The 13,107-nt window shown below is 36.7% G+C and overlaps 1 protein-coding gene across 1 annotated transcript; it reads left to right on the forward strand.

Moving 5' to 3' along the window:
• On the forward strand, positions 1,801-2,826 carry LOC107640520. Its single transcript, XM_016344035.1, has 2 exons — positions 1,801-2,488; positions 2,585-2,826. Exons 1-2 carry the CDS (start codon positions 1,801-1,803, stop codon positions 2,824-2,826), a joined length of 930 nt encoding a protein of 309 aa, XP_016199521.1.

The raw sequence follows: 13,107 nt of genomic DNA on the forward strand, positions 1-13,107 counted from the left end.
ATTATTTAACCAACTGTTGATCGAAAAATATTTTCGATGAAAGTAAGCTGACTCGAAATAAGTCAAAGACAATTTTTCAAGAAGATGTACGCGTAAGCATGGGGTTGTAAGTAGTTGGCGCAGATTGGATTTCGAGTGACTTATTATTTGAATAGGCTTAATTGAGTAAGCTATTCGAAATGGATGATCGAGTAAGGCATTCGAAAGGCAGGTCGAATAGTTGTGGTAGTGGAACAGTTAAAGGCTTCTACCACACGAGAAAATCATGGGAAACGTCTACAATCAAGCGGCGGGAATAGTTATCGAAGAGAAAGCATATGAAAGTTCAAATTTGTAATTAATTGTCAGTTACTAAAGGTAGATTATAAATACTAGGAAGCCTTAAAAAATTGGGGTTGGAACTTTTACTCAGAAAAACACTCAAACACACTCACATCCCAGTGAATTCCTGAGTCTGCAATCGAGTAACTTTTCTATAGGGTTCCTTCCATCTTTTCATTCTTTCAATTTACTTTTCTGTAAATTTAATATTTCAAGTAAATTTACTTTTCCAAGTGTTCTTTATTTTCATTGTTCAATTTATCTTTCTGCATTTTAATTTCGCATGTTAAAGTCCTTTGATCCAATCAAAGGCATTTTATTGTTTTCCTTTAAATTTCAATGCAGATTATTTTCTATTTGTAAACGATTTTCCTTTAAAAACTTTATTTCTTTTTTATTATTTCTTCAATTTACAAGGTTTAATTTATCATTTCTCTCAAAACTTATCTAATGGAAGACACTTTGATGCACTTTTAGAAGAACTGGTACCTGCAAAGAGGAGTAGGTTTCGCTCCCAGACTATTAGAATCGAACCACCATCGATTTGCTAAAAATCGACAAAACAAATTGGCACGCTGGTGGGACAGTTTTTTAAATCGAAGTGTCTCAAATAACTTTTTCCAGTATTACTTGGTGTATGCGATTATGGAGTGGGAAAAAATCATTCACATGGCTGATGAGATATCGATTGTGAATGGTGGTTCATCCACTAATGATAGCATACCTGTATCTGTGCAACAGGCCGACGTGCCTTCACGTTCGGAGGCTGTAATTGGAACTGAAAGTATAGCAGTCACGACTGTTCAGATTGGAAGTGCTGGACGTAATATTCGTCCACGTGGCCCTGTGCCACCATATCAACCTCCATTGACTGCTGGTTGGCCTCCTTACGATCTTCCTCCTGGTTATACCCCACCGGTGAGTGGATTTATTCCACCTATCCGCTTTGGGAATGCAAATGGAGTAAATGATACTCAAAATCCACAATAATATTCTGAGTACTCTCGTGATTTTAATGTGGGCTCCACGTCGAATGCCGCTAATTCAATGGCAGTATATCGACAACAAGTGAAGGAGAATCACCATGACTTCGTCAATTTATTGACCCAACAAATGACTACAATTCTGAATCCCATGATGGCTGATCATGAATCAAAATTTGAGCGTCTTGCTAGACAAGTCCAAAGGATCGCTTGAATTGTTGATTATGATGATGGTGAAAGGCATAATGTCAGGGGAAATAACGAAGGAGTAGAAAATATTTTTCAAAACGAAAACAATATCTTGAATCAAGAAAACCCTTATGTAGTTTCCCGAGGTCAAAATGCTTATGATGTTTTAGCCAGATTACGTGCTAATCATGGTGGTGAGTGTTATCAAGTCACTAGAATTGTGGAAGAAGTTTTAAATCGAGTTGGGCTTAATATTGGTTTTATGAATCGACCACATTTTGTGTCCACCTTCCCCCAAGTTATTCAGATGGCTGAGGTGCCAAGAGGGGTGAAGAGTCCGAAGATAGTCACAAAATTTGCTGGTGAAGTTGGAGAATCAACTACTGAACATGTTGCTCATTATTTGGTTGAAATTGGGAACTTAGCTGATGATGAAAATTTGAAAATGAAGTTTTTTCTATCTTCATTGACGAAAAACCCATTTACTTGGTTTTCAAATCTCAGACCAAATTCGATCACAATATGGAATCAGTTAGAAACTACTTTTCACACTCAGTTTTATCGAGGGGAGATGAATGTAGCAGTTACTGATCTTGTGGCTTTGAAACGTGAAGATGGTGAAACCATCAATAATTATTTAATACGTTTCAAAAACGCTAGAAGTAGATGCTATGTGTCATTACCCGAAAGTGAGGTAGTGAAAATAGCAACTATGGGGTTAGGATTTTATATGCGCAGAAAACTGCTCAATGTGCATATTCCTGATTTGGCCCATTTGGCTGAAAAGGTTCGACAGACCAAACTCATGAAAAAAGAAAAAGAAAAGTATAGAAATGAACAAAGTTCAAAGAGTAAACCCTTTACTCGAAAAGAAAAGGTCGCTTATGTAACCATGGAGTCCTCAGAGGAGGAATTCGACTTTGAAACAGAAGTCGATTTGGCTGAACTTAAGAAAGGTCCTCCATATGTTTGTTCTTTATTGAAGAAACTTCCAAGTAGTGAAAAGTCGAATGATTCAAAACTGAAAAGTGGAAAGAAATATAGTTTTGATATTTCAAAATCTGATTAGATTTTTGATGTGTTACTTAAAGATAAACAATTAATTCTGCCTGAGGGTAGAACTTTACTTTCTGTGAAAGATTTAAAAGGAAAGCCTTACTGTAAATTTCACCAAGCAACAAGTCATTCGACTAACAGTTGTGTTCGTTTCAGGGACTTGATTCAAGAAGCGATAATGGAAGGACGATTGAAATTCGACGATGGCAAGAAAGAGATGAAGGTTGATGTGGATCCCTTCGAGGTTGATGCCAGTTATGTCGAACCTTGTTTTTGAGTGAACATGGTTGGCATGTTCTATGACTTTGATGTGGCTCTTGATGATTTCGAGTCACAGGTGAGATCTGTATACCCCAGAACAGGGGATGGTTTGCTGGATGTCTTGGTTCAGCAAAAGATCAAAGACCGAAACGTATCTCTGTGTCCACGGTGCAATGCTGTCTTTGATGCTGAAGCAGCAGCAATCTTTGAAAAGGAAAGGATGAAGAAAGAATTGGCTCATAGAGAAGAGCAAGCACGCCAGAGACAGCCGATTAGGCGTATGGAGGGTTCTAGCTCAAAGAACCCTCAAGAAAATGTGTCTACACCTTTAAGCCGGTCCCAAGCCATAGGTGTTCAGTGGATTAGGAATTGTCAAGAATTCCAGAGACATGATCATCTGTATCGACGTAATCCACAGTGGGGGCATCGAGCACCTTCTCAAAATCAGTATTCTTACTATCGAGGTAGTGCCAGGGGTTATCCGCGAGGAAGAGGAGGAAGGAGAAGTTTCAATCAGAACAAGAAACTTTCGATTGAGGTAGGCAAAGAGCTAAGCAAGGGGGCAATGCCTTTTGTGCATTCTCGAATTATTTTTCCTTCTGATGGAGAGACTTACCCCAAGGAGATTCCATCACCTGCAAAGATGGAAAAGGGCAAAGCAGTAGCCCAATCTTCTAGAGTCGATAAAAATAAGGATGTCGATGTTGATGAGGAATATTTTGATGATGGGGATGATGACATGGTAGGGACGATTTCGATCATTCCAACCGAATATTTGGGGGAGTATGAAGGTGACCACAATGAAAATTATGATTTGGAGGATGAGGAAGCTTTTTTCTTTATCCGAATTGAGGATGAGCCGGGTTACTTCTTGCGGCCTACTGAGAAACAGATGTCTCATCTCCGCCAACTTCATATAACAACTACTTTGAGTGGGATAAAGGTAAATAAAGTTCTGATTCATGGTGGTGCTGCAATCAGTCTGTTGCCGGAGAGGATGTTAATCAAGGTGGGAAAGCATCCTGACGATTTAGTCCCTACAAATATTGCTGTGACAGATTTCAGTGGGACTTCGACCCCAGCCAGAGGGTTGGTTACTCTGACTGCGAAGGTTGGCTCGTCTGAGTGTAATACTGTCTTTGTGGTGGTTCCCTCAAGAGCAAGCTATAATGCTTTGTTGGGATGAGATTGGATCCATGGTGTGGGAGCCGTACCTTCTACTGTGCATCAGAGCGTGCTTCTATGGACTAAGGAGGGTAAACCTGAAACTGTCAAGGCAGATTCGAATTTATATGTCGAACAAATACATGTTGATTTCAGGATATATAATCGTAAGTTAAAGCCCTTAAATGTTGATCGATCACTGAGCCCTTATAATTGTGAAGGGTGCTACTTGTCCTCGGAAGGCCTCTCGGTGAAGTTACGCTATCCAGAGTTGGGTTTTGAGCCAACTGGTTGGGATTGTCATTCTTGAAGACCTTGAAGGAACTGCTCTATGGACCAGGTTGAGGAAGTTTCCGATTACCTGGTAACATTACATAATTATTTAAATAATTTTCAGTCTTTAGAAAATAAAGATGGTTCTTCTGGTGAAGTTGAATCACTTACGGTTAGTAATATTATTAGTTATAATGCGCTCAATTCGATGTCTTCAGTCGAATTTAGTTATGATTTCCATATTTTTTGTAATAAAAATAATGATGTAAGCCGGACTGCTGATTTAATAGCAGAGGTTCATTGTGTAGAAAATAAAAGTAATGATGTTTTCATCAATGATCAAGTCTCTTCTGTTTTTGATAATTCTATTGATTTCACTTTTGATTGCATTTATGATTTAGAACCATTGGGTTTTGAAAAATACTCAGTAAATGATGATGATTACTATAAAGGGTTTGAATCTCAAGATCCCTTAGAGGAAATTAATCTAGGGACTCCTGATGATGTTCGAATTATATATATTTGTAAAGATCTTGTTGATCCTTTTCGAAACTGAACTCTTTAATCTTTTACATGAGTTTAAAGATTATTTTGCTTGGGATTATCATAAGATGCCTGGTCTCGATCGTTCATTAATGGAACATCGATTAGCATTGAAACCTAATGCTCGACCTATGAAACAGACTCCAAGACGTTTTGCTCCTGAAATTAATATAAAGATTAAAGAAGAGATCGAACGCTTGATTAAAGCAAAATTTATTCGAACTGCACGCTATGTTGAGTGGGTGTCGAATATCGTCCCTGTTATGAAGAAGAATGGGAAGTTGAGAGTATGCATCGATTTTCGAGATTTGAATAATGCTACTCCAAAGATGAATATTTTATGCCTATTGCAGATATGTTAATTGATTCTGCAGCGGGAAATAAAATACTTAGTTTCATGGATGGTTATTCTGGGTATAACCAAATTTTTATTGCAGAAGACGATGTGGCTAAAATTGCCTTTCGTTGTCGTGGGGCATTGAGTACGTACGAATGGGTAGTTATGCCTTTTAGTTTGAAAAATGCTGGAGCAACATATTAGCGGGCAATGAATGCTATTTTCCATGAGTTTATTGGGAAATTTATGGAAGTATATATCGATGACGTTATGGTTAAATCGATTTCGGTAAGCCAGCACATTGATCATTTAAGAAGGGCATTCTTTACTATGAGGAAGAAGGGGTTAAAGATGAATCCTTCGAAATGTGCTTTTGGTGTATCGGCTGGAAATTTTTTGGGTTTTGTTGTTCATAAAAAAGGGATTGCCATTGATAAAAATATAGCAGATGCGATATTGGCGTTGTTTGCACCAAAATTGAAAAAAGAGGTACAATCATTTTTGGGTAAGGTAAATTATCTTCGAAGATTCATTTCGAATCTTTCAGATCGAACTAGAGTGTTTGCACCTTTAGTGAAACTTAAAAACGATTCATGATTTGAATGGACAACGGAGCATCAGTTGGCGTTCGATTCGATTAAGACTTATTTGTCTAAAGCCCCGATTATGGCGAATGTTCGACCATTTGAACCCTTAAAATTATATATTGCAGCATCTGAAAATACTATAGGGTGTATGTTAGCCCAGATGATGAAAACGGGCATGAGCGGGCAGTTTATTACCTTAGTCGAGTTTTAACTAATATCGAAACGAGGTATTCCCCAATCGAAAAATTGTGTTTGTCTCTATATCATGCTTGTATGAAATTAAAATGTTATATGGTGGCTAAATCGGTGAAAGTTATAGCACAAACTGATCTAATTAAGTATATGTTGAGTTTCCCTATGTTAAGGAGATGTTTAGGGAAATGGATGCTGGCGTTGATAGAATTTGATTTACAATATGTCCCAGCCAAGGCTGTGAAAGGACAGGTCATTGCAGATTTTCTTGTGGATAATTCGAAAGATCTGAATGACTAGGGGACAAATATAATCAAAGTGAAATCGATTATTGGAAGTTGTATTTTGATGGGTCAAAACATAAAGATGGCACATGAGTTGGGATTTTAATTGTTTCACCAGAAGGAATTCTGTCGAAATTTCTATTTGAAATAAAATATCCTTGTTCGAATAATGAAGCAGAGTATGAAGCATTGATTTTGGAGATTCCCAGTTGATTTTGAAGCAGTTGTCCAAAGAATTTAAATGTAATAATGAGAGGTTACAGAAGTATTTGACAACTGCTTGGGAGTTGTTAACTTCTTTTCAAAAAGTTTCTCTGGTCCATATTCCAAGGATTCAGAATGAAATGGCTAATGAATTAGCCCAAATTGCTTCGAAGTATAAAATTGGCCCAGGAACTCTTGAGTCTTTAGTAGGTATTCATCAGATTTTAGTACCTGCAAGTGAAAGGGAAGTTTTGTGTGTTGATGAATGAGAGGATATTGATTGGAGGAAGCCTATTGCTCATACTTGAAAGATCCCAGTATTTCAGTTGATAGAAAGATGAAATTGTGAGCAATGAATTTTGTTTTAATGGCTGGTGAATTATATAAAAAAGGTATCGATGGGAGTTTATCGAGATGTTTGGGTCAAAATGAACAAAATATTGCTTTGGGTGAAGTTCACAATGGGATATGCGGTGCTCATCAGGCTGGAAAGAAAATGAGATGGGTGTTATATCGCAATCATGTATATTGGCCATCTATGATTAAAGATTGCATTGATTATGCAAAAGCATGCCTAGAATGCCAGAAATATGGTTCGATTCAGCAAATTCCATCATCAAAATTACATTCGATAATAAAGCCATGGCCATTTAGAGGTTGGGCTTTGGATTTAATTGGGTTAATTCATCCTCCTTCATCAAAACAACACAAGTTACCCTAGTAGCAATTGATTATTTTACAAAATGGGTTGAAGCGATCCCCTTGATAGAAGTAAGTCACGGTGAGATAATAGATTTTTTTTAGGAACATATTATCCATCGATTTGGAATTCCTCAAACATTAAGTACTGATCAAGGAACAATGTTTACTAGTTAGTGGATTAAAAAATTTGCAGCTTCAAGAAGTATTAATATGGTTACTTCAACTCCTTATTATGCACAGGCTAATGGGTAAGTAGAAGCAGCAAATAAGATTTTGATAAGTTTGATAAAAAAAACAAATTAGAAACAAGCCTCGAATATGGCATGAAACTTTAAACCAAGTGTTGTGGGCTTATCGAAATTCACCAAGGGATTTGATGAGCGGATAATTTATACGCTTTTTGGCATTGTTTTTAAGTAGTTTTTAGTATGATTTAGTTAATTTTTAGTATATTTTTATTAGTTTTTAAATAAAAATTATATTTCTGGACTTTACTATGAGTTTGTGTATTTTTCTATGATTTCAGGTATTTTCTGGTTGAAATTGAAGGACTTGAGCAAAAATCTAATTCAGAGGCTGAAGAAGGACTACAGATGCTGTTGGATTCTAACCTCCCTACACTCGAAATAAATTTTCTGGAGCTAAAGAAACCCAATTGGCACGCTCTCAATTGCGTTGGAAAGTAGACATCCAGGGCTTTCCAGCAATATATAATAGTCCATACTTTGCATGAATTTTGACGACGTAAACTGGCGTTCAAACGCCAACTTCCTGCCCTATTATGGAGTTAAACACCAGAAACAGGTTGCAAATTAGAGTTAAACGCCAGAAACAGGCTACAACCTGGTGTTTAACTCCAAGAAGAGTCTTTATACATGAAAGCTCAATGCTCAGCCCAAGCACACACCAAGTGGGCCCGGAAGTAGATTTCTGCATCACTTACTTATCTTATGTAACCCTAGCTACTAGTTTAGTATAAAAACTACTTTTAGTGATTTATAAAAAAAAACCTTTTGTTAATCTTTAGATCATATTGTACACGTTTAGGGGGCTGGCCATTCGGCCATGCCTGGACCTTCATCACTCATGTATTTTCAACGGTGGAGTTTCTACACACCATAGATTAAGGTGTGGAGCTCTGCTGTTCCTCGAGTATTAATGCAAAGTACTATTATTTTCTTATTCAATTCAAGCTTATTCCTATTCTAAGATATTCGCTTGCACTTCAACATGATGAATGTGATGATTCGTGACACTCATCACTATTCTCAACCTATGAACGCATGCCTGACAACCACTTCCGTTCTACCATGGATTGAGCGTATATCTCTTAGCCTCCATTCCGAAAGATCGGAGTCTTCGTGGTATAAGCTAGAATTATTGGCAGCATTCTTGAGATCCGAAATGTCTAAACCTTGTCTGTGGCATTCCGAGTAGGATCCGGGATGGGATGACTGTGACGAGCTTCAAACTCACGAGTGCTGGGCGTAGTGACAGATGCAAAAGGATCAACGGATCCTATTCCAACATGAGTGAGAATCGACAGATGATTAGCCGTGCAGTGACAGTGCATTTGGACCATTTTCAATGAGAGGACGGGAAGTAGCCATTGACAACGGTGATGTCAAACATACAGCTTGCCATGGAAAGGAGTATGAATGATTGAATGAAGGCAGTCGGAAAGCAGAGATCCAGAAGGAACAAAGCATTTCCATACGCTTATCTGAAATTCTCACCAATGAATTACATAAGTATCTCTATCCTATTTTATATTTTATTATATTATAAAAATCCCATAACCATTTGAATCTGCCTGACTGAGATTTACAAGATGACCATAGCTTGCTTCAAGCCGACAAGCTCCGTGGGATCGACCCTTACTCACTAAGGTTTATTACTTGGACGACCCAGTGCACTTGCTGGTTAGTTGTGCGAAGTTGTGAAGAAGAATTGAGATTATGAACGTGCGTACCAAGTTTTTGGCGCCATTGAGATCACAATTTCGTGCACCAAGTTTTTGGCGCCGTTGCCGGGGATTGTTCGAGTTTGGACAACTGATGGTTCATCTTGTTGCTTAGATTAGGTAACTTTATTTTATTTTTATTTTCGAAAAAAAATTCAAAAAAAATATATTTTTCTTCAAAATTTTTAAGAACAAATTCTAGAGTTTCATGATGATCTGTTGAAGTCTGGCTGGCTGTGAAGTCATGTCTAATCTTTTGGACCGAGGTTTCAACTTATCATCACAAGAGCTTGTTGATTTCTATCAATCTTACTGTTGAATGTAATGATCTGCTAAAGCTTGGCTGGTCATTAGCCATGTCTAGTGTTTTGGACCGAAGCTTTCATTGAAAGCTTGGCTGGCTAGTAAGCCATGTCTAATTCCTGGACCGGAGTTTTAGACTAACATTGCATGATTCCTGGAATTCTCATTAAGAATTTTGAATTCCTTGTTTTTCTTTTTCCAAATAATCTTCAAAAAATACAAAAAAAAATTAATAAAATCATAAAAATTAAAAATAATTTGTGTTTCTTGCTTGAGTCTAATATCACATTTTAATTTTGGTGTCCATTGCATCTTTTTAATTTTTCTGTAAATTTTCGAAGAACACATGCATGGAACTGTTCTTCATGATCTTCAAGTTGTTCTTGATGATCTTCTTTGTTTGATCTTTGCATTTTCATGTTTTGTGTCTTTTCTTGTTTTTCATATACATTTTCAATTTGTTAGTGTCTAAACATTGAAAATTTCTAAGTTTGGTGTCTTGCATGTATGTCTTTTCTTAAAAATTCTCAAAAATAAGCTTTTGGTGTTCATCTTGACATTCAAAGTGTTCTTGCATGCATTGTGTATTTTGATTCATAATTTTCATGTTTTGAGTCTTGTGGTTGTTTTTCTCTTTCTTAATAAAAAATTCAAAAATAAAAAAAAATATCTTTCCCTTATTTACAAATAAATTTCGAAAATTTGGTTTGACTTAGTCAAAATTTTTTTTAAAAATTTAGTTGTTTCTTATGAGTCAAGTCAAATTTTCAAATTAAAAATCCTATCTTTTCAAAACTTTTTCAAAAATCACATCTTTTTCATTTTTCTTTTATGATTTTCAAAAATTTTTTAAAAAATAATTTTCAAAATATTTTTCTTAATTTCATTTCATGATTTCAAAATCTTTACTAACAATTAATGTGATTGATTCAAAAATTCTAAAGTTTGTTACTTGCCTATTAAGAAAGGTTCAATCTTTAAATTTTAGAATCATATCTTTTTAGTTTCTTGTTAGTCAGGTAATCAACTTTAATTTTCAAAATCAAATCTTTTTTTTTTAAAAAAACTTCTTTTTCAAATCTTTTTTAAAATAAATTTCAAATCATATCTTTTTTAAAAAAAATCAATTTTCAAAATCTTTTCTAACTCCTTATCTTTTCAAAATTGATTTTCAAATCTTTTTTAACTAACCACTTAACTTTTTGTTTGATTTTAAAATTCTTATCTTTTTCAAAACTATCTAACTACTTTCCTCTCTCTGATTTTCGAAAATCACTAACCATTTTTTTTAAAAATCTTTTTAATTAAGTAATTTATTTAATTTTCAAAATTTATTTTGTTTCTCTTTTTGATTTTCGAATTCTAACTACATTTTAAAATAAAAACAAAAATATTTTCCTTTTAGTTTTAATTTAAATTCTAATTCAATCTTCCTCTCTCATCTCTCTATTTATTTATTCATCTACTAACACTCCTCTCCCACTCAAAAATTTGAACCCCATCTTCTTCTCTGTGTTCGAATTTTTCTCTTCTCCTTCTTCTATTCTTCTCTTCTTCTACTCACAAAAGGGAATCTCTATACTGTGACATAGAGGATTTCATATTTTCTTTGTTCTCTTCTTTTTCATATGAGCAGGAACAAGGATAAGAACATACTTGTTGAAGCTGATCCTGAACCTGAAAAGACTCTGAAGAGGAAGCTAAGGGAAGCTAAAGCACAACTCTCTGGAGAAAACCTGACAGAAAATTTTTGAAAAAGATGGAGACATGGCCGAACCTAATAACAATGGTGGAGATGCAAGGAATATGCTTGATGACTTTATTGCACCCTCTTCTAACTTCTATGGAAGAAGCATCTCACTTCCTGCAATTGGAGCAAACAACTTTGAGCTTAAGCCTCAATTAGTTTCTCTAATGCAGCAGAATTGCAAGTTTTATGGACTTCCAATGGAAGATCCCCATCAGTTTTTAGCTGAATTCTTGCAAGTCTGTGACACTGTCAAGACCAATGGAGTTGATCCTGAGGTCTACAGGCTTCTGCTTTTCCCTTTTGCTGTAAGAGACAGAGCTAGAACAAGGTTGGATTCACAACCTAAAGATAGCCTGAACTCTTGGGATAAGTTGGTCAGTGCTTTTCTGGCCAAATTCTTTCCACCTCAAAAGATGAGCAAGCTTAGAGTGGAAATCCAAACCTTCAGACAGAAGGAAGGAGAGTCCCTCTATGAAGCTTGGAAAAGATATAAGTAACTGATCAAAAGGTGTCCTACTGACATGCTTCCAGAATAGAGCATCATATGTATATTCTATGATGGTCTGTCTGAGTTGTCAAAAATGTCATTGGACCATTCTGCAGGAGGATCTCTTCATCTAAAAACCCATGCAGAAGCTTAGGAACTCATTGAAATAGTTGTAAATAACCAGTTTAAGTACACCTCTGAGAGGAATCCTGTGAACAATGGGACGCCTCAGAAGAAAGGAGTTCTTGAAATTGATACTCTGAATGCCATTTGGCTCAGAACAAAATATTGACTCAGCAAGTCAATATGATTTCTCAGAGTCTGAATAGATTGCAAGCTGCATCCAACAGTACTAAAGAAGCATCTTCTGAAGAAGAAGCTTATGATCCTGAGAACCCTGTAATGGTAGAGGTGAATTACATGGGAGAACCCTATGGAAACACCTATAATCTTTCATGGAGAAATCATCCAAATTTCTCATGGAAGGACCAACAGAAGCCTCAACAAGACTTCAATAATAATGGTGGAAGAAATAGGTTTAGTAATAGCAAGCCTTTTCCATCATCTTCTCAGCAACAGACAGAGAATTCTGAACAGAGCCATTCTGGCCTGGCAACCATGGTCTCTGATCTATCCAAGACCACACTAAGTTTCATGAATGAAACAAGGTCCTCCATTAGAAATTTGGAGGCACGGGTGGGTCAGCTGAGTAAGAAGATTACTGAAACTCCTCCCAGTACTCTCCCAAGCAATACAGAGGAAAACCCCAAGAGAGAGTGCAAGGCCATAACCATGACCAATATGGCCAAACCTGGAGAGAGTGAGGAGGACGTGACTCCCAGTGAGAAAAGCCTCATGGGACGTCCTCTGGACAGAAAGGAGTTCCCCTTTGAGAAACCAAAGGAATCTGAGGCTCATACAGAGACCATAGAGATTCCATTGAACTTCCTTCTGTCATTCATGAGCTCTGATGAATATTCTTCCTCTGAAGAGGATGAAGATGTCACTGAAGAGCAAGTTGCTAAGTATCTAGGAGCAATCATGAAGTTGAATGCCAGTTTATTTGGTAATGAGACTTGGAAGGATGAACCCCCCTTGTTCACCAATGAACTGAGTGCATTAATGAGGCAGACATTACCTCAGAAGAAACCGGATCCCAAAAAATTCTCCATACCTTGTACTATAGGCACCATGACCTTTGAGAAGGCTCTATGTGAATTGGGGTCAGGGATAAACCTCATGCCACTCTCTGTAATGGAGAATCTGGGAATCTTTGAGGTACAAGCTGCAAGAATCTCACTAGAAATGGCAGACAAATCAATAAAAAAGGCTTATGGACTAGTAGAGGACGTGCTTGTGAAGATTGAAGGCCTTTACATCCCTGCTGATTTCATAATCCTAGACACTGGGAAGGATGAGGATGAATCCATCATCCTTGGCAGACCCTTCCTAGCCACAGCAAAAGCAGTGATTGATGTTGACAGAGGAGAGTTGGCCCTTCAGTTGAA

The sequence above is a fragment of the Arachis ipaensis genome, chromosome B05 (genome assembly GCF_000816755.2).
Source record: "Arachis ipaensis cultivar K30076 chromosome B05, Araip1.1, whole genome shotgun sequence".
NCBI classification, from domain to species: Eukaryota; Viridiplantae; Streptophyta; class Magnoliopsida; order Fabales; family Fabaceae; genus Arachis; species Arachis ipaensis.